Raw genomic sequence first — 23,359 nt, forward strand, 5'->3', positions numbered from 1 at the left:
TGTCTACTATTTATTTCCATAGAAACTATAACAAATACGAAGAACTCAACAATAATATTTGATGGAGCAAATTCTCAGCTATGACACATTAGTTTCCATCATTGTCACCACCAGTAACTATGCATTTTTGCTAGCAATGAAAAAGTGCCTGCATGCTGCACTTATAAAATGCACCAGCTGAGGTGACTTACTGCTTCATGTCTGCTATGATGGTGTCATTGCTAGGAAAATGTTGCCAATGCAGTCAAACTTTCACTGTACTAACATCCACTGTTTGTTCTCCATAAACATTCACCAATCATTGAAGAATGTCACTAGGTGCCATTTTTTTTCCCACATGGAGGATTTCAGTTATACACTTTTGCTTCATACGCACTTTCATGTCAATCACCATCTTGTCAGGCTACCTCTCTGCTGATAAAAGGACTGCCTTGTCCTTTTTTCTTAACAAGGCTTAGACTCCAAATTTACCTTGCAAGCTTGTGTGTAATCATTTTTTTTCAAGTGGCTTTATCCAGGTTTCTTGTTTCTGGATAAAACGGTTTTGTAATAAGTTTGAAAACAATGTCATCCGAGTTTAAACTTCAAAAAGCACTTAGACAGCTCTCTTCCTTTGAAAGTGGTTGACTCTTGTGCCTCATTACCTTAAAAATCCTAGTAGTCACCTTTATATATGCCAGGGTTACTAAATAAATGATAATACCCGTCTGTATGTCTCTGTTCTGCCTTTACAAACCTTCACAAATATGGCTTTTGGACATCCAATGAAAATGTAGTTCTGTGCATTTCGTGATTCTGAGAAAAGCAAAAGCATACATATGTTTACAAGCATGTGGCTGTTTTTATTTATTTATAAAATACATCAAATATTTTCATTCTTCTTCTATTCAGAAATTTCTTATCATTTCATTTCTGATTGTCTAGCTGTAAATATTGTCCAGTACATCACTGTTCTTGAGGTTGGATACTTTTCCTTAATCATAACCTTTTCGTTATATAGAAGTAATATGTATGTGTCATTCGTGTCTCTTTATTCCAATTTCCTCCATCCTCCTGTAAGAAATTAAATCTAGTTTTGAAAGCCATAAGAACTCTGAATTTTATGCTGTGATCCAAATAGTCATTGACCAACTATTGGGATGTTTTTTGTGAATTAGTCAAAATTATATCTCCCGTTTATTCTCTGATATTCAAACTGTATTTTTATCACTAGCAATTCTAAAACAGTATGTGAACATTATACAGCTTCTCTGATACCAATCACTACTTCAGGTTTTTTTTTCTGGTGTTCAATATCGAAAACATTCATATAACACTTGACAGTTTTTTTTTCAGAAGTTTTGTGATCTGGTTTTCTACGTGTGAAAACCATATTATCAAAATGAGCTTTTAATCTCTGTAAAAATTAAGGAGTTGTAGTTAAGATATTGGTAATAATTGGTTATGTAAATTTTGTATATCAAGACAGAAATAAGTGGATTATGAACTCCTTATTTAAAAAATGTTTTTTTACACTCATAATCTCTGTGCCCTTTTGGTGTTTGCTGAATTTTATAGATTTAATCCTGGACATCTTAATCCATAATGAATAACGGCAGTCTGCTTTTACAAAGAATATTTTCCAATTGTAATAGATAATACTGCTATAAATCCATCATGCTGTAAATTAGCCTGAACACATCCAGATCCATAAAATTTAATTTTGCATTATTTAAAGCATAATAATTCGTACATTTTTAATAGTGCTATTTTTTTTTTAAAACCAAAAGTCTTATCTCATTATGGACTGTATTGAAACTGTTCATTCCATAACTATTGTTTAGTCTTTGGTTTATTTCAGCCCTTGAGTGTAACTCTAACTTTCCTTATTTGCAGACTTTACTTTCTTGAAATAAAACAAATCATTTGTCTTAGTCTTTAGAATAAAAGTGGGGTTTCAGTTCTTAAAATAATGTGTATTTTTACAGTAAAAACAGTGATAAAGTATTGTCTAGTAATTTAACTTCAGACTATGGCAATAGGCAGTGGGAGAATTGTGATTGCTAGACCTGATGCGGTATTAGAATGATTGTATCCTTATTTCAGTTCAGAATACTGTCCTTCCTAGTAGTTGAAGGAGTGTTTTAAGTAAGAAGACAGTCTTTCTCTTGTTTTCATACTATGATGGAAGCTTAGCCTCTGTGTAACCAGGAACACAGGATTCATGGCATGAGTAAGAAAGCTGGATAGAGGAATCCTGAATATAGTAGTTATATAGCCTGAATATAGCCTAGTAGTTATAGCAGACATCTTGGGAAAGGACAGAACTGAGCTACTAGCTGTCAAATTTAGGCATAATTGGATCTTTGAGAAGCTGTCTTCCAGAACTTGCTCAGAATAGTCATTTTCACTGTACCTACTACTTACCTGGTAATTAGAGTGGAATGCAGAAGTCCATATATAAGCATAGGTGCCTAAGTGCTCAGGAAGCTTCAGGGAATCTGAAGACTTCTTAGATGATCAGGTGTAGGGTGACATGTTTAGACTTCTGTGTTGAAATGACATTCACTTATGAAAGTGAATATGACCTCTTGAATTCAGCTGAAGCTGAGACCTACCTCTGAAATCCTATTTCTCACAAGTCTGTAGGCTGTGTCTAATGGGTTTAAAGTTTTGTAAATATGGATGTTACCTGTCATCACTTTACAATCAATTTTTTTTTTTTTTTTAAATACTAGAAAGTAAACTATCCATTTCCACTAATGATTTTTGCCATCCTTTAGTTAGGTGTGTTACTTGTTCCTTGTCCTATTTACTTTAGTTTTCTTTGCGTAATGCCTGCCGAACTTTTTTTTTTTTTTTTTTTAATTCTATTTTGGAAAAAGGCTACAGAAACATAAACATTGATGGAAACAGCAGCTGATGGTAGTCACTTGCTTTCTACACTTTTTTATGTCAATTTGTATGTTACCTGTTTACATTCTACCAACCTTGGTACAGCAGTGTTATCTTTGGAATTTATGTTAATAAAACATAAGTAATACTGCTTACATGCAATTATATAAGCAATGCAGAATCTGAGATTTCTAAATCTACTTTCTTTTTCTTGATAGAATTTAATAAAACATCTTCCAGAGCAAGAACAACTGAATGCATTGTCAAAGTTCAAGAATGAGTACAATAATTTATCTGAGCCAGAGCAGTTTGGAGTTGTGGTGAGTTCTACTAGTGTTTCTTTTCTTTTCTTGCCTGAAAAACAATTTTATTATACTGATATAGAAGCATTACCAGCTTCTTCCTAAATGTGAAGAGGTTGCATATTAAGAGCAGACTGTAGTTGCTGCCTTTTAATTGGACTTTCAAGGGACATACGCATGGATGTGGAAGGCCTGATTGTTATGTCCTCTTTTGTTAAGAATGTAATTTAGTTAAGACTAAACAAACAGAAAAATTTTATATTCTGTGGCACTGGGAGATAAGGAGCCATTTTTGGATTTCAGTACTTAAAATTGTTTGACTTGACCTTTATTTGCACTGATAAATCATTATCAATGATATTATTGTTATGAGTGAAATTTTCTGCATTTTGTGGTTTTCAGTGTGATAAGCAGCCAAGCTCCTTTGTGCTTCTCTCTCACTTCTCATCTGTAAAAGAACAGGGAGAGTAAGTACAATGAAAAGAAAGCTTACAGGTTGAGATAAAGAGAAAGAGATCACTCATCATTTACCACCATGAGCAAAACAAGGTAGAGAGATTAATGTTATTTATTGCCAACAGACAGACTAGAGTAGCAGGAACTAGAAGCAAACATCCCCCCATCCAATTTCTTCTAACTCTTCTCCCTGGGTGCTGCAGGGGAATGGGAAATGATGGGAAATGGATGCTGCGGTCAATCCAGAATGCTTTATCTCTGCTGTTCCTTCATGGTCACTCTCTACCCTTCTCCAGCATGGGTTTCTTCCCATGAGATGCTGTCCTTCCCAAAATAGACTGAGGTGGGCTTCCCACAGACTGTAGCTCTTTAAGAACTGCTGCAACATGGGTCTGTACCATGGGGGTTGTGCAGTACATCAGGAATGGACTTCTCAGTCATGAATCCCCTTGGATCTGCAACTTTTGTCAGACCGACTCCATGGCTGCAGCTCTGGCCTGGGGCTGCTCCTGTGGGAGCTCTCCATGGGTTGCGGCTTCTTTCACCCACATCTACCTTCTGCACTGTGGACTGCTGTTGTACATAATTTTTTTCCTTTCTCAGTAGCTCTGCCCTGGCCAGTGATGGATTCCTTTTGGAACTGGCTGGAGCTGGTTCCAGTCTTACATGGGGCAGCTTCTGCGCTGTTCTCAAAGATGCTAATCTCTGCAGCGCTCCCTTGTGCCCTGCCCCCAAACCTTCCCGTATAAACTTGATACACATTGATGGTTTTTTTCTATTTTCCATGTAAATGAGAATAAAATACCATTGATATCATCATGTTAAACTATTCTGCATCTTTCCTCCTATATTTTATAGTATGTGCAATCAAGAATTATTACAGTCACTTTTTCCATTCCCAGTGGGAAGATATGTTTATAACATCTCCCAGGCTGACAAGAAAAGGAAACATTGTTGGTTCATTGGTGGTGGTTGATAAATACAGTTTTGGAATATCATGTATATAGCCCATAATTCATAAATATTACAGATTTTGTCCTAACAAATACAGAGCAAGACTATTTCTTTTCCCAGATGCGTATATCCATATAGGTCTCTGATTTTCCTTGTCCATTCGTCATGTTTCAAGCTAAGATGATCACTGTCAGCTTCATCCAGGAGGATTTCAAGGAGAGGAAGTATTACTTTCAGATGTATCTCTGGATTTGGGAAAAGGAGTATCATGTCATAACAATAGATACTTTTTGTTGGCAGTTATCTGTGTGAATATCAACTATTTGTACCTAAATTTTAGAACATCTGGACTACAAGTACATTGTGGATTTCCTAAACTCCTTTTTTGACCTGGAATAATAATCTTCATGTTAAGAAAAACAATGTAATTAGAAGCCAGACGTACCAAGTTTGGTTTGGATTCTCAAACTGAAAATTTAAATAATAAATTTAGTGAAATTTAATGAAACAGAAATTTCAGTGAAATTTCTGTACCTATGTAAATTCTGATGGTAGAGGCTCATTTGATGTAAATTTTGCAGTATTTTCAGAGGAGTTGATTAATGACAAAATGGAGGGTAAAATGTTATTAGAATGACCATGATACAGGAAAAAAATAAACAACAAAACACTCTTTCACTTTTAAGCATGCCATCATCTTTTGGCATGAATGTGGCCCATGTAAACACTGAGATGACACACTGATGAGCATCATAAGCCAAGAGAAGGAAGCTAATAATGGGATATGTTAGAAAGACATTTTCTAGCTCAGCTTTTTTTGTTGTTGTTGTTTTTGTGCCACAGAAGCTAAGTCTTTCTGTGCTGGTCAGAATTGCACCCTTGACATGCGGAAATCAAACTCTATAGCCAGATTAAGGATATAGAGCAGATAAGTTTATTTCAGTGGTGCACATATACTGGGTGCAAGGGGGATAGATCCTCCTAATTTTCACACCATGAGGAAAAAGCAGATATAGGCTGAACTAATACATAATCAATTGTTTTCCATGAATTTGGATACATATTCATTACATTCCTGAGAGTCCATTAGCATGCAGACCCTCCACCCGTGTGTGTGTGTAGTGGGTTGTGGGATGAAGAATCAGTCTTCCTTGTGAAGGCTTGTGGTCTTCCTTGCTGTAGGCTTCTGACTTGCGGGAGGGGAAGCCCCCAAACTGGTTTTTGCTTGCCCTATGGACATCTAATCCTCTCACTGCCAGATGTCCTCAGGCTGTTCTCAAACTCTTATCTTTATGGCCTCCATCTCCCTCATTGTCCCAGACCCAGTGTCTGCTATCCCCACTCTTCTAACAACCTCTACATATTTGCTTCTGTGAACTATCTCTAAATTCCCCTATCCTCAGTCCCTGTGAAACCCTTTTCTCATCTTTTACTGTGGGGCCTTTCTCTTGTCCTGTCCTTCACCCTCATTCTGTAAACATTTTTTTTATTTTTATTTTTTGTTTAAGTTTTATGTAAACATGAAACTTTACTTTTTCTTAATAAATGTGGACATATTGTGTGTGTGTGTATATATATATATATATATATATATATATATATAAAGAACTAGCATCTGTTCTAGCATTCAGCTTGCTACATGCTTCACTTTTGCTCAGTATTAAAAGTTCATGGCTTCCTTTAAATTTGATATTAGAAAATTGAAAGGGTAGGCTGATTATGTAGCAGAGAAGTTCATACATATCAATGTTACTGAGAGAAATTCAAATGTCCTTTGCTGGAGCATGATGCTGCTCTCTGATAACCTTGTTACAAACCATGTCTGCCAGGATGATAGAGAAAAGCATGCATCTAAACTTGAGCAGCTTTGAGTCTTACAAATTATGGAAAAATGCTAGTAGAGATGGATTTGTACCAGTAAATTTAACTACAGATTCATTTGGTTAAGGTATAAACATCTGTTTGACCATGCCAAATAATTTCAACAGTAATATATTTGTAATTGATTTGTTGAAGAAACAGGACAATGACATGCTAGTTTATACATTTTCATTGAATTAGTAAAATTAAAAGTTAAGTAGCAAATGTTTTCTCCATTTTTATCAAGAATAACTACTGATTTTAAAAAAGAAAAAAAGACATTTAAAAGTTAATTCCACATAGGTTAAAGCTTGATTGGCTTTTTTTTTTTTTTAATGTTTTCAACCTAAGTCTACTGAGAAGTCTGCCTTTGGTTCTTTAAATATTCCAAATTTACTACAGTTAGGCATACTGACAGCAGTAGTAAATCTGAAATTTACAGTGAGTTAGTGTTTTCCAAGTGGTCAGGAGACCCTGCATCAGTTCTTATGGTTACCTGTCAGCATGAAAAGAGGACATTGCTTACTGGAGGCAAAAGCATGTTTAGTTTGCAATTTTTGCTGTCATTAGAATAACATAAATAATGAGAGCTAATTTGCATTTTAAAGACTAGTCTGATTTTAGTTGGTTCAGAAAGTCTCCGGTATTATTGGAGTATTTATCAGAAATTATTTTAATACCATGTTATTTTCTCTGCAGTGTTCAGAGTGTCCACACTGTTGTACAACTATGCATTTGCCTATCCCAAACAATTTTGTCTGAAATGGTGCTTTAGCTGACAACTTAAAACATGTCTGATTAATTATCAGTGAACCTTTCTGGTATCAAGATAGATCATCAATAAGATCCAACTGTCTTCTACTTGTGTTTCTGAAAGGTGAATGTGCTCTTATATGTTTGTGTTATGTAGTTCAGTAACACTACATCTTTGACTACTCCCCTTTCAACGCTCGCTATTTGAGGATTTTTTGCAAACAGGGATGTATTTTGAAAGGCTCCTGCAAGTTAATTCAGTTTTTTTTTTTTTTAAGTTTTAAAGTAATCATTAATATAATTGCAATGGGCAATTGCTTTCTTTTTGAAATGTGCTTGTATTCAAGTATGAATAAATTTGAAATGATCTTTTGTAGGACATTGATCGATTTGTACTGCTTGACAAAGTGCATTATTGGTAGATACATTAACTGTTATTACTTAGATCTACCAAATGTTTTCTCAATCCCATCTAATGGGAAGAGCTAGAACAGTAGACCTATAGGTCAAGTTTTCTTGCATTTGTTTGTGGATTTTCTGTTTTGAGTGAACAACCAGATACTCCCATTGAAGAACGCTAGTGTTTACTTACCCTAGTTGTGCATAGAAACAAAAGAAGATTATTAGGCATAATTTTTCTAGTGTGCCACCTTCTGCGCATCTCCTGAAGCTTACTTCAGAGATCAAGCTACAAAAAATACATTTGGATATGTTACTTTTTTCACACCTTAGAATGGTATCTTAGACATTTGATTTTTATCATCAAGATTCTCTAATCTACGTCAAGCTCCCTTATATCTTTTATTTTGTCTGGGGAGCAGGCTGAGAACTCTCATTTGTTTCTTTAAGAACCGCTGTTGACACAAAGATAAATTGTTGCACTTCGTTTTTCGTTTTTCTTTTCGAGCAAGGAGAATTATAAATGAAATAGAATACTTCCAATTTTATCTTTTATGTGAGCAGAGTCTTGTAGTCATTTTTCTGAAAATTCAGATATGACATGTTAATTTATTCAAGGGAAAGACTAAACCACGTGCTTCTCAAGGAGCAGTCTAAATAGTGAATGAACTGATAATCACTCTTGTGTGATAATAAAATTTTTATAATGCAAACCCTGTTTTATCCTCCTGACCTTGAATTCAAAGTAAAGATTTGTTACTCTGAAAGAAACAGCTTGACACTTACTGAGATTCTGGCATGTTATGATTGTTAGAGTATTGTGGGTTTTATTTCAACTTGAGTTAATTAACTTTTGTTGTTGGCTTAACGACATTGAGGGCACGACTCTAAGCAGTTCAGGTTCTTCTTTATTTTTCTTTTTTTTGTGTGTGTGTGGTGACTGTATGGGTCGCTTTTTTGATTTCTACAATTACCCTCTTCTTTTTAAGTTGTTTTGCACTTTTATGTTTTCTGTTCATTCAGCAGTAAGTGTAAAATAAATCCTTTACTACCCTTATCTTCTCTTCCAGACTGTAGGTTTTCTTTAGATAAACTACTTTATTTTTCTGTGTGTTCTTTCACGTGTTTCAGAGTGCTGTTTCAGAACATAGATATTATCACTTATTGCTGTGGAAGTTTTTGGAGGGTTTTTTTGTTATTATTTTATTTTTTACTTGCACACTTTCATGAACTATTTCATGAAAACTCTGTTAAATCTGCTCATTTATTAAGTGCTTTAACTTAGCTTTACAGTGTTATCTTAACCTGATTTTGAATGCTGTATTTCAGTTATCAAGTGTTTCATAAAGTAGGGTTGTGCTTGCCAAAATTTAAATAGTTAATTGCATATAGTTTTACTGTAGTTCATATTTTGTACTGGGTTTGCTCAGTGTGACTAATTTTCTTGGAGGTTTCATTAATTCTGATTACTGGATAATTTATTCTGTAAAACTCGAAAATGGTGAAGTCTGGGTTTTGTGTTTGAAAATAAGTAGTTGTATGAGTAGTCACATAGTGTACACTTATGAGACAAAACCTGTCTGAGAGGGATGTTATTTCATCTATTTGGTCACCTATGTGGTTGGCTGTTTTCTGTTGTTACTTTTTTTATTTTTTATTTTTTCCTTTTTGATGCGGTACCCAATGACAGGATAAGTATTTAATTGCTTTAGGACTTAAAACATGTAGTGGCATTGACTTGTTTTTTAGATAGTTCTTTTCTGAGAAGTTCACAGAATTTTTTTTTTTTTTTTCCTAATTTTGGACGTAATCAAGTAGACAGTTTAATTAGACTGCTGTTTAGCAATATCAATCTTGAGTTTTCAGTTAAATTGATTCAGTAGTTACTAGTTAGCTTTATTAATCCTGACTTGGGGAGCGGTAATGGGATTAGCTGAAGAGCATCTACACCAATGCACGCAGCATGGGCAACAAACGGGAAGAGTTGGAAGCCATTGGGCTGCAGGCTAACTGTGACTTATATGCCATTGGAAACATGGTGGGAATGCTCCCATGACTGGAGTGCTGCAATGACTGGCCACAAACTCTTCAGGAAGGATAGGCAAAGAAGAAGGGCTGGCGTTTTGGCTCTCTACATTAGGGAGTGCTTTGATGCTATTGAGCTTGAGGCTGGGGATGATAAGGTTGAATCCCTATGGGTAAAGATCAGGAGAAGGGCTGACAAGGCGGATTTCCTGGTGGGCGTCTGCTACAGACCACTGAACCAGGGAGAAGAGACAGATGAGGAGTTCTACGAGCAGCTGGCGGAAGCTGCGTGATCACCAGCCCTTGTCCTCATGGGGTTCTTCAACTTCCCGACATATGCTGGGAATACAACACAGTGCAGAAGAAGCAGTCTAGGAGGGTTTCTGGAATGGATTATGGAGGATAACTTTCTGATGCAGCTGGTGAGATAGCCTATGAGAGGAGCTGCTCCGTTAGACCTGCTGTTCACAAACAGAGAAAGTCTGGTGGGAGATATGGAGGTTGGCAGCTGTCTTGGACAGAGTGACCATGAAATGGTAAAGTTCTCGATTCTTGGTGGAGCCAGGAGGAAGAACAGCAAAACTGCTACCTTGAACTTCTGGAGGGCGGACTTTGAATTATCGGAAGACTAGTAGGGGGAATCCCCTGGGTTTCAGTCTTAGAGAGTAAAGGGGTCCAAGATGGCTGGTCGCTCTTCAAGAAGGAAGTCTTAAGGGCGCAAGAGCTGGCTGTGGCCCTGAGCTGTAAAATGAGCCGGAGGGGAAGAAGACCGGTGTGGATGAATAGGGAGCTATTCTTGAAGCTCCAGGAGAAAAAGAGAATCTATTTCCTGTGGAAGAAGGGATGGGCGACTCAAAAAGAGTAGATAGAATTTGTTAAGATGTGCGGAGAGAAAATCAGAAAGGCAAAAGCCCAGCTTGATTTCAACCTGGCTGCTGGGGTAAAAAGTAACTCTTTTACAAATGCATCAACAGTAAGAGGAGGGCTAAGGAGAATCTCCATTCTTTACTGGATGAGGTTGGGAATGTGACACTGAGGATAAGGAAAAGGCAGAGGTTCTGAAAGTCTTCTTTACATCTGTCTTTAAAGGTCACATCAGTTATCCTCAGGGTAACTGCTCTCTCTGACCTGATAGTCTGAGCTGGGACGCAGACTGAACCCCCCACAATTCGGGAGGACACAGTCAGAGACTTACTACCCCAGCTGGACTGAGCTGGACTGTCCATGGGGCCAGAGGAGATTCACCCGAGAGTGATGAGGGAAGTGGCAGTGGTGATAGCCAAACAGCTTGCCATTATCTATCAGCGCTCCTTGTTGACTGGTGAGGTCCCAGAAGACTGGAGACTTGCGAATGTGATTCCCATCTACAAGAAAGGTCATAAGGAGGATCCAGAGAACTACAGGCCTGTTAGCCTGACCTCGGTGCCAGGGAAGGTTATGGAGCAGATGGTCTTAAGTGAGATCACATGGCGTGTGCGGGACAACTGGAGGATCAGGCCTAGCCAGCATGGGTTCACAAAGGGCAGGTCCTGCTTGAGCAACCTGATCTCCTTCTATGATCTAGTGAACCCCTCAGGTAGACGAGGGAAAGGCTGTTGATACAGTCTACCTAGACTTCAGCAATCAAACCCTTTGACACTACCTCCCACAGTATTCTCCTGCAGAATCTGGCTGCCTGTGGCTTGGACAGGTACACTCTTTGCTGGATAAGGAACTGGTTGGAAGGCTAGGCACAGGGAGTGTAGTGAAAGGAGATAAATCCAGCTGGAGACCTGTCATGAGTGGTGTTCCGCAGGAGTCATTGCTGGGGCCTGTCCTCTTCAATATCTTTATTGATAACGTGAATGAGGGCATTCAGTGCACCCTCAGTAAGTTTGCAGATGACAAGTTGTCTGGAAGCATTGATCTGCCTGGGGGTAGGAAGGCTCCACAGAGGGACCTGGATAGGCTGGATCACTGGGCTGAGGCCAATGGGCTGAAGTTCAAGAATACCAAGTGCCAGGTCCTGCACTTTGGCCACAACAACCCCAGGTGATGCTACAGACTTGGGGCAGATTGGCTGGAAGACTGTGTAGAGGAAAAGGACCTAGGGGTATTGATTGATGCTCAGCTGAACATGAGCCAGCAGTGTGCCCAAGTGGCCAAGAAGGCCAATGGCATCCTGGCCTGCATCAGGAACAGTGTTGCCAGCAGGAACAAGGAAGTGATTGTCCCCCTCTACTCAGCTCTGCTGAGGCCGCACCTCGAGCACTGTGTTCACTTTTGGGTCCCTCACTGCAAGAAAGACATTGAGGCCCTGGAGCGGGTTCAAAGAAGGACAACAAAGCTGGTGAGGGGTCTGGAGCACAGGCCTTACGAGGAGTGGCTGAAGGAGCTGGGAATGTTCAGCCTGGAGAAGAGGAGGCTCAGGGGAGACCTTATTGCTCTCTATAACTACCTGAAGGGAGGTAGTGGTGAGGTCGAGGTCGGCTTCTTCTCTCGTGTAACTGGTGATAGAACTAGAGGGAATGGCCTCAAGCTGCGCCAGGGGAGATTCAGGCTGGACATTAGGAAATACTGCTTTTCTGAAGGGGTGGTCAGGTACTGGAATGGGCTGCCCAGAGAGATGGTGGAGTTACTGATGCTGGAGGTGTTCAAGGAGTGTTTGGATTTTGTGTTGAGGGATGTGGAGGGACATGGTTTAGTGCGAACGATTGGTGATAGGCGGATGGTTGGACTGGATGATCTTGTAGGTCTTTTCCAAGCTTGGTGATTCTGTGATTCTGTGACTGATAATTTAACTGCACTGATCTGCCTAGTGGACTTTCATTGACAGACTATTGCCATACCACCATTCAGGTCTTGCTGCTGAGTATAGGTGTGTGTTTGGCTTTCTTCTATAACAAAATCCAGTGTGTGTGCCGTTAACAGGGATACTTTGCAGTTCAGAAATCCTTCTCCAGAGGCTTTTAATTTTATGTAGTTTTATATCTCCCTACAAGATTTTATTATATCCAAAGGTTACCATATAAACTGTGTTTGTTTTAATCTTTTGCACAAGGGATGATAATGATGCTGAACAAATGAGCTACTTAGCTAAAAATTATTAGGCATAAAAAGAAACTGAGTTCTTGAAGTGTACCGCTTAATTATCTTCCCACCGCATAAGCAGTGGAGGTTTTTTTGGTCATCACAGTCAATAAGGGACTCAAACTATAGGCAAGGTTTTGACTATAATGAGAACAGGATAATTAAACTCAGATATCTTTAAAATATTTTCAGTATACTTGTAAAATGTAAATATCACCAAAAAGAAATTAGAGATGTATGGGTGTCAAACAATACTTTAGAATTTTTAGAAGGAAGTAGAATATATACTAAGTGGTGATTTATACCATTTTAAGAAGTTTTCATTAAATAAGAATTGAGGCTAATGGAGTTAATTATTGAATTTTGGAAGTCGTTGTTACAAATAAAGATCTTTCTGGATTTCATTTTTTTTTGTTTGGCAATTAATTAAAAAAAAACATTATTTACTTGACTCTGCTTTTTGTGCTGAAACGTGTTGCATATCTTTCTTTTTTTTTCTTCAAAAGGACTGTAAAAATGAATGAAGCATGTTTTTAAAGATTTTCCTACATTGTTAGAGCAGTGTAAGTTTGTGTGACATAGAAGGGGAAGCTTTTCTGTAGAAAGAGTGCCATGCTGTAACCTTGCGCATAATTTTGTTTTGACTGAAATGCCTAATACATGACACTTTATGTTTGTTACTTCATATAAGAGTTGTTTTTCTTTTGCTTCTCGTCATCTTTACTTTTTTTGATGATACTAGAATTTTACGTCAGCCAGATTTAAAATAATTCATCTTTTTTTCTCATTGAAGACAGTTTGGTATATGGTTTGTCTATATGTGTTGCTAATTATTTGTCTTTGTCCCCTTAAATTTCTAGACAAGTAACAAGAATTGTCTATGTATTGTTTTCTCCATTCATGCTTAAAGCAGCTTATTTCCTTTTGAATTTCATTCTTCAAAACTTATCCTGTTCCATTTTCTTTAGAATGCATCTCGCCCTACTGCATGAATAAATGCAGTAACTCATCCTAATGTAAGTTTAGTGAGCTTCTCATCTCCATCCCGATTACAGCATGATGGTTAATCTTTTCCTTCTATTCCACTGTTGGTGATGAGATTATTGCTGGATTCGATCTTTCTCTGTTGTGTAAATTTTTTTTTTCTAAATCTTTTTTTTTTTTTTTTTTTGTATTTTCTGTTTTCTTCTCACATTTGCTCATTAGAGAGTGAAAATTCCTTATTTTAAATGTGTGAAATTCTTAATTGTGTGAAAGACTGCTCTCTTTCAAAACTGCTTTGTACAAAGAACTGGTCCTGTTGGAATATGAAAAACTCCACCACTTCTTCCAAAGACCAAAGCCTACTAGCCTTGACTATTAGCCTCGTTGCTGCATCCTTTTACCAAACCAGACAGCTCCCCTTCCTCTTTTTTATTTCTTATAGTTCCATGAAATAGCTCTTTATAATTCCACAAAATGCAGTTATCTTCCAGAATTTTAAAAGTTTCTTGTGCTTACCTTACGTAATTACCTGCAGGTAATTATATTTTCTTTCTCTTCTAGTTATTCTATAGTCATCTTGAATTTCAGTGTCCTTTTTAGTTCAGTGTTTTTGTCTGGATAACACATCATACCTGTGGTGAACATACAGCGTGCCCAATTACAACTAAGACAGAAATAAGCATATGTAGCTGTTTTAATTGTGTGGGTGATTATGTTTCCTGGTATAAGTCTAAAGTTACTGTGTTGCTTACAAGGTGCAACAGGGGCTTTCCGTGGCACTATGTGGGCCAATCTGACGTGGCTTCAGTTCCACTTGGAGTATGGTTTTCAGCTTGTTTAGCTGGAGAAGGCTCCAGGGAGACCTTCCTGTGTCCTTCCAGTACTTGAAGAGAGCTTATAAGCAGAAAGGGAAGTGGTTTTTTTCCAAAGTCTAATAGTAATAGGACAAGAGCAATGGCTTTAAAGTAAAAGAGGGAATTTAGGTTAGACATTAGGAAGAAATTTTTTACGCAGGGGGAGGTGAGGCAAGGGATCAGGCTGCCTTCTCCCTGGAGGTGTTCAAGGCCAGGTTGGGGGAGGCCCTGGGCAGCCTCAGCTGCTGGATGGAGCTTAGAGACAAGTGAAGCCTCATCCGCCTTTACACATTCTATGTTTGTACAGATTTCCTTGCACTCCAGGCACACTGTTTCAGCATAAGCCCATTTTTGTTTCATCTAGGGACAACTTGCTTTTCTAATCTCTTGTTTAGGCCTTCTAAAGCTTCCATTTGGATACCAATTGAAGATGCCATTAAGTTCAGAAAAAACACTTCACTTAGGTATCCTCGAGGGAAATTTGAAAGGAGAAACAATACCATGGGTAATCTTTCATGTAAAGAACAGGTAAAATAAAAGGATTTGGAGCATGAGGGTGCTATTAAACTTCACAAGAAAACAATTTTGGGATGAAAAAATAAAGGAAAAATATAGGTATGATAGGTATGTTGAGGCAAGCAAAACCAAAAAGTTTCTAGATGAACTGAATTATTGGGAAACATGAATTATAAAGGAGTTATTTATCACAAACTTTTACGAACCTTCTTAGTAACATATATTATTTTGTAAGTAAGCAGGAAGCCCAAGTTAAATGCAATTCTAAGTCACTGTTAACAGTTCTATAGGACCTTTTGGAAATAAGAAGAAAAAAAAGTAATGAAGATCACTTAAACACAGCATAATTAAGAATATGACCTAACAGTACAACAGCATTAATTTCGGGCAAGCAAATTTAGAGACTTTTGAGAAATAGTGTGAGAAAAGAAATAATAGGTGCTTATTTAAGGGGCTGCTGGAGAGTTGAAAAATAAACCATTGTTCATTATAATTGTTTTTAATAAAGCTATAATAGGAATGTGAGAGTCAGCAGTTGTTGAATGGTTTTTGAATTTAAAATATTCAGGCATTAAAGATTATCTTCTGTTATTATTTGTTTGTATTAATTAGATCTGAGTCTGAGGTGTTTATTTTTTCCTGTGATATTAAAATTGCGAGGGTCATGAAGCAGCTGATAAGAGCTTCTCATTGCTTCCTTGTCTGAAGTAAATTTTCTGAATTTTTTCCAAAGTTAAAGGAGGAATGCAAAAGAAAGGTTTGCAGTGAATTGAAGCTTCTAAATTTCAGGCTTGCATTGAATAAATAGAAAGAAAATAACCCCTCTCATTGCAGGATCTAGTTGAAAGAGAAAGGTGACTTTAATTTATAGAATCCTGATATAAAATGTCTTTTTTACCTGCTCAGTAGATAGAGATTGAATTAGAGATTGAATTCACTTATATTTTATACCTCATTTCTTCTGAGTATTACCACATGTGTGTCCAAGCAGTCTGGCTAGGATTCTAATGTGCAGCATTGATGTTAAGGGACTTTCTCAACACCTAGGGTTGTTCTTGACTGATGGGAACAAGTTAGATTAGGGCAGCTCTTTTATATGCTGAGAAGCCATCAGTTGCCATGAGGTTGTCTTTATCTCAGAATCTCCTAACTTCAGCTTCTGTAAGTGTTAGCACAGGTCATGACCACTTTAGTAGCTTCTATAAATCTGCTCAGGAAGAAATGTGCGCTTAAAAAGAACTAATTCACTGACAGTTCTCTCTTTCACTGTGGAGTAAACATCATCTTTGGAAGAATGATGAAGTGGTAAATATGAAGCTAAGCATTTTGGATATGCTAACATAATTCACATTTCAAACATTAATTTTTGGGGGAGAGAATGAGTATGCAGTATGCTTTCTTTGTGTTGGAATCCATTCAGATTACTTTTCTTAGATGTAAAAAGCTCCATTTATTTATTTATTTACTTACTTACTTACTTCTTACTTACTTACTTACTTACTTACTTACTTACTTACTTATTTTCTGTCATCACTGTTATTCTCATTTTGCAGCAAGGCTGTGTTCCCAGTGGTCAAACTAACTTTGAGCTTCATATTCAGGCACACTGCTTCATATTCTCAATTACAATAACTATCTGCTTTTATGTTGCCCTGTTGTTACTGACCCTTGAATAATTTCTTTTTTGCTGAGTTCCACTTTACTAATGAGCTTTCTGGAAGTTTAGGTTGCTTAATGACAGTGAAAGATATTTTAGGAACACCAGAGACTCAGGATTAACACGGCAGTGAATGCAAAGTCTGTAGTTATGGATATAGTTGTATTAAAGAATGATGTATTATGTCGGATGAGAAGTGAGATACAAATTGGATCTGTCATCATATCAGTCAGTAAACATACAGGAAACTGAAACATAGAAGCAGGGTTATGGCCTGTACAATTGTGAACTTCTCTATTCACCACCGCTGAAACCTCAGCTACAATATTATATCTGGTTTGGAGGTTTGTTGTATATTAGTTATAGATGTGCAGACAAAAGCAGGGACTCCAGAGATGGCTAACGACTACAGTTTAGAAACAAGGGATATGAAGAAATATTGCTTGTAAGTTGTTAAAGCCAAGGCAGAATCTTTGCTTAAAATATGTGTAGGAAAACTGGAAGAAGGAAGGGAATAATATATTCTGAATAATGTTGGTTCTTACAGGAGTATGTAATGGTTTATGTTTTTCAGGAAAGCGATGCAGGTTAGATGATGGGAAGATTTTTCTAACAGTGGGAATAATAAAACAGTAGAATTGATTTATTCTAGGGAGATTAGGTAGTCCTTATATAATCAGCTATTTCTTTGAGCAGGCAAGGCTAATGCACTATTTGCTAGCAAAGCTGATTGTTTCATAGAAAGGCAGAATGCTGTGAGTGGTCTCTGAAGGTTGTTTTCCTGCTTGTTCTGTACATACACTGACCAAAATGTCCATAGCACTTCTGTGGATAGAATCTAGCATTTAAACATTGCTATTAGTGTGATATCTTGCTTTTAAGGATGCCTTCCTAATGAAAATTAACACTTGAATCTATCACATCACAAATCTGTTATAGCCTAGCTAATAGCACGATTATCTGATCTCTCCTTTTACTAAGCAAGCCATCTGAAACAGCTCAAATGTGTGAGGTGGTTGGCTTTGTTTGTTTGTTTGTTTGTTTAAGAGGATGAATGCTAAGGAGTTGGTAACAAATATTTACCAAATTCATCTCCTTTGCAGTTTTATGCTGAAAATTCTTAAGGCAAATGTTGGAAGGATTTGCTTTTTTTCTCAATAAATTTTTATTGGAGAGAAAGCTAAATAATGGTTTATTAAAATAGCTTATTGCTGGTGATGATGCAGGAAATCCATATAGATTTTATAGTTTTCTGTGAGGTCATGAATTCCTTTATTCCTTTTATTGATCTGTGTGCTGTTTTGAATATGAAGTCCTTCATGTCCTTGGCCGTCTTTTTTTTTTTTTTCTATTGAAATCATTCAGGCAATAATAGTAACCAAAACCATTCCAGTTCAGTTCTCATTAGTTTTTATATAGGTTTTAAATATTATTCAATGTTCTGAAAACAACTTTCCGAACCAGCTTTCACCCAACTATTTTTAACAATTCTGGGGATGATGAATTACTAGATGACGTTTTAAGGCATTATCTATACTAATCAACTAAATGTCACCAGAGAATGCTATTGGTTATTGAAACTTAGTTGTCTGTAGTGCTAATTTGCTAGAAGAAACAATAATTCTAGGCATAGAATATTTTTTTAGTCTGTGCAGAATTCCCTAACAATTCCTAGACAGTTCAGGAGTTGGCGTGAACCAGTATTTGTTAATTGCAAATTCAGAATATGACAGAGGCAGATTGGTTTTTTAAGACAAGTCATAACGGTTACAAAATACATCTTCCCTTTTTCATTACAGGGAAGACAGAGCAATACATAACAGGGAATTTGGATACAAGCACATTGGTTTCAGCCGTTCAAAAGTTGAGTGTCTAGCAGACATCGCTGTATTTCCTGGGCTTGACATGTCAGGGCACTTTTGGAACTGTAGATGAGTACAGCAATGTTTGCTCCCATGCCAGGTGGCTCCAGATCTTTGCTCTCACCCTACCCAAGTTGTTTTGGCACGTAGTTTATATAAATGAGTACCAAAGTACTCAGAACATAAGTGAATCTCCAAAGAAATTACATGTTTTTATTACAGGGTAAGCTTTCTTTTTGCTTTAGCTGAGAAAGTTCTGTCCCCTGTCAACTCTCCATCAGCACACATCCGCTTTTCCCCACACTACTGCCAATGCAATAATGCTCAGGCTTGAGGCCAATTTATGTTAACAACTTGTTGCACAAGAAACTGTTCCAAGTAGTAGTTCTGATCTGGTTATGCAGAGTGAAGGGAACTGAAGCCAGATGAAGACATGTGAACTCTTCAATGCCTCTAATCCTTACTGGCAGAAATTAGTCCTGGATGTATTAGATTTATTAATATGATTTTAAATTCATAAATACAATTCTATTTCAAAAACCATATTTTTTTACATTCTTTATTAACACTGTTGATATAAAAACTTCCTAATACTTGATAGGATGCTTTTAGTGACACTTGACCTTGGCTGCAGGCAACTACATTAGCAGTCAAATGTATGAGGACAGTGTTTGAAGCACTATGTGTGATAGCTTCTACTTTATTTCTGATCTTAAAACTTGAGATTTTTTAAATGTTTTCACATATAGTTTGGGAATGAGAAAAAGAAATAGTTTTTTGCCTGATCGCTTTTACTTATTCAAAGATAAAATGGGTGAATTTTGAAATATTCTTTCAGAAATAATTAATGTCTAGTCCTTGTGAGTTACACTGATAGCTAACCTGAATAGAAGTTGGCAAGCTATTCTCATGTGGCTTCACGGCATGTTCACTGATAGATGTGTTTTTAATCATTTCATACCAAAAAAGAAGATTTCACTAGAGTAAATTGAAGATTAGAGTGAGACCTGATGAAGGCTAGTTTGTCTTAAATAATTCAGCAAACACTTAAAATGATCAATTCTGTATTCAGCTGATGATTTCACCTGTATGTTCACATTGAGGATAATTCAGAACCTATTAATGTTTTCACTGCTGTCTAGAAAATATCTTAGAATGTTTGAAGAGCTGTTCCTAACACTTACTGCTTGATCGCAGCCATTTCAGTTTGGTTGAAATCCTACAGTGGCAAAGTCTATCAGCACTGTGAGATATTTTAATTGTGTTAATTTCCATCTGTAGAATTTCTTTTGTAATGCTTACCTTCTTCTGCTGTCTTTCTTCACGTGTATGCTGCTTTTTCTTTTCAGTGCTCTCCATCAGCAATTTGAGCCTTCCCAAGAATGTTGTCAAAGATTGACTTAGCACTATACATCACCTGTGACAGTTAAAATATATACATGTCAAATTAAACCACTTAAATAGTTTGACTATAAAGGGAGAACATCCTTAACTCTTACAGTGTTGGTATCTTTTAATAGGCTTTTATAGGTGTCATTCTTCTATTCTGTGCTGTCAAAACTATTTTGAATACCTCTAGTGCAGCTAGCAAAATGTAAAGATAAGTAAAAAATAAATTGTGTTATGAAGTTATGATGTTACCTCAGATGTCTGGAAGTGGTGATTGTTTCATTTGGCAAGGGCATAGGCTCTCACAGTTTTCTTCTTGGCAGATCTCTCTACAACTTGACATCAGTGAGGTTATCTCTCTTGAATAGTCCTCATCTTTTGTCTCTAACTGATCAGTGATTCAATTGCAGATTCCTCTAAGTGTCTCAAGAACTTGTCTTGAATCTGATTTGATTCACACAGTGAAAATTTGTTTCATTTCACACAACATTACTGATAAAAATTGGTGTTGTATTGTTTAGCTTTATCAGATGTATGTTTCCCATTATGACCCAATGTAACTGAAAACTATCACGTGTTGGTAGACTGGATTTTCTTTTACCCATTGCATGGCAAAAGAAAGCAATGACAGTGCCTTCAAGTGGGATACAGATACTATGGAGCAATAGCATGTAATAAAGAAGGAAAATTGGCTTGTCCCTTCTAACAACCAGCACTAGCTCAAGAAAAGTGTGATCTCTATCCAGAGAGGTTCCTTTCTTCTCTACTAACCCTTAAAGGGTGAGGAGGGATCTAGGCTCCACCCCTTACAGTCACTCAGTTGCATTGCTCACACCTGAGCTCCCTTGGTTAGCAATGCCTTTTCACCTGGTGCTCAACCATTGGTTCAGGCTGTGACCTAGCAATTCCAGTGCACCAACCAGTTCCTGTTGCAGCGACCTTATGGAATATGCTATGGCAGTTTGACAGTATTCATACTTGGGAGTGGCAGTTTCCTAAGAACAGAATAATTTTTCTGTAAGAGCCCTTAACATTTGTCTGGAATCTTGGATCCAAGGAAGATGATATGAAAAGATGGTGTATTTTACTGTGAAATAATTTCTGAGCTTAGATGTTTTGACTTGACTATGAAATATAGACTGCATTTGAAATTGGAAAAAGAATAAAATCCTGAAAGATTGTAAGATTAATAGAAAAATGTTTTATACTTTAAAGAATATGGCATTAAACCACTAAATTTGGTGTGGATTATACTGTGTTTTTATCTCTCTGTTTATTTTCATGCCATCAGTAATCATGAAAGAATCAAAAAGAGTTATTCCCAAAGTAGACTTTCTACACTTGTTTCTTGAATGATACTGCTTTAAGACTGCCATTATACAGGAAAAGATAAACTTCTTTTTGACTTTGTTTTCACTCTCTTAGCTTTGAGGAATAGATTGCACGCCTTCAACTCAACTTGAAACCATGTCATCCAGGTGGCTGATGCCACCTGTATTGGTTGCAGCATTCCTTACTGCCTTCCAAAACATCCTTCCTGGCTTTGTGCAAAATCTCTTCCCATGCTAACAGTTTTTGATACCTGATATCTACATGTTTTACTATAGAGTTGCCATTTTATCAGTGCTGAAAAGTTTTAAAGCATCTAAACTTTGGTGCCTAAGAAGAACAGATACTTGAATTGGGCTTCAGGAGAATTTGTATTTGGGTTGGCAGCAGGGCACAATACTTCTGCTTCATTAAAAATGCCAACAGTCTTTGTGAAACTGATTTTCATGTTGTGATTTGGACATGTTAAGAAATGGTATTTTGTTTTGATGTGATCAGTAGAGGATCTTGATGTATAGATGCTGAACAACTTCAAGGTTTTTGGGAAGTTTTCACCTACATTAAGTGATCTATCCATGTGACTGGCTAACAGGGCATGTATGCTTAAAGAATCTTGAATCTAGTCAGTATCTTAGATCTTTGTAGCTTCAACTGGCTGTGCAGATATTTCATGTATTTCAGCTTCAGACTTTAGAGCTCAATGGAGCTGCATGTCCTTTGGGACTTGCTTTCTCTGTCACCATTTTGTAGAAGTGGGGGACTTTTCCTAATATATGCAAGCTGTCTTTCAATAGCATCTACATATGTGACATTTCAGGTCAAACTCTTTTTGCCACAGATTACCCATGTTTCCAAATGCACTAAGTAATGATATAGATAAATAATTTTAATTGACTATTGACAAGACTACAGAAGATTTGCAGCAGAATGCTTTTTCTTCCCACTACTGTTTTCATCATAGGCACATAATATCTTCCTGTCTAGGAAATCAACTCGGATGACTCGTTGAATCATTAGAGAAGATCACACTAAATAAGAATGTGCTAGAGATCTGTTTTTTTTTGTTGTTGTTGTCACATCAAGGACATCATAATCATCTGCTGTTGTGGGCTGTTATCACTGTATATTGCTTAAACCATTACAGTGTCAAATTCCACTTCTAAGTTGGAGTAAGTATGGTGGTTCAACCTCATAGAAAATACTACGTCTGCTGTCATGATTTTCAGATATTTCCATCGACACTATGATCACCTGCCCATATCTTCATGGCTTGTATATTGAGACACTAAAAGTAATAGCATTAGGAAGTATGAAGTACTTTTAGAACTAATTTATCAGATTTTTCCATCTGGAAGAGAGATCTATCCTGTTGACTTATAGAAACTTTTCTTCATTTGATTTGATATTATGTTATTCTAACTGAAATTACTCAATTACTTCTACACTTGACTTCTGGTATAAATATATTTATTTTTGTCATCTGCCTGAAATAGAGATTTTATAGGAGACCTTTCCTATGTTAAACTGTGACTTGATTTCCCATTAGGAAATCTTTTCATTCTGGTGATATCTGCTCCATATGTAGCTTTTAATGAAAATAGTTTTCTGATGGCTGTTACACCTGCTAAAAATAGAATTAATTTCAAAACTTCTCAGTCTTGGATGTTTCCTTTGTAGGGAAATGAGTCCTAATTCAAAAAAATGAGTCCTAACTCAACTCTGAGAAGGAAAAGCTGTGTCTCCATTCCATTTTGATTAAGTTGTCAGTAAATCTGTGCATCTGTGTATCTTCCATACCACAAACAAACAAAAAAGCCTTTCCGTGTCCAGACTGAATAACAGTCAACAATAACATTAAAAAAAAACACCTGTACATAATCTAGTAGTTTAGGATTTCATGTATTGTGAAGGCATTATTGGCTTCAACTTTGCCTTCAGAAAGGAGAATATGACTATCAGGAAGAAAGTCTTCCTGAATTTGTTGTATTGGTGGGGAAGCAAGGATAGGAAAAAAATGAGGGAAGACACGCATGGAAGCACTCAACACTGGTGTTTCTTCCATGCATTCAGAACTGA

General features: G+C 36.9%; 1 protein-coding gene across 1 annotated transcript in view; it reads left to right on the forward strand.

Moving 5' to 3' along the window:
• Nucleotides 1-23,359, forward strand: part of DIAPH3 (diaphanous related formin 3) — a 249,057-nt gene that overhangs the window by 112,717 nt on the left and 112,981 nt on the right. Inside the window, exon 22 of the mRNA XM_048932696.1 lies at nucleotides 3,093-3,194. Coding sequence (XP_048788653.1) covers nucleotides 3,093-3,194 — 102 coding nt within the window. The remainder of the gene's footprint in view (nucleotides 1-3,092; nucleotides 3,195-23,359) is intronic.

Source organism: Lagopus muta, chromosome 1 (genome assembly GCF_023343835.1).
Source record: "Lagopus muta isolate bLagMut1 chromosome 1, bLagMut1 primary, whole genome shotgun sequence".
NCBI classification, from domain to species: domain Eukaryota; kingdom Metazoa; phylum Chordata; class Aves; order Galliformes; family Phasianidae; genus Lagopus; species Lagopus muta.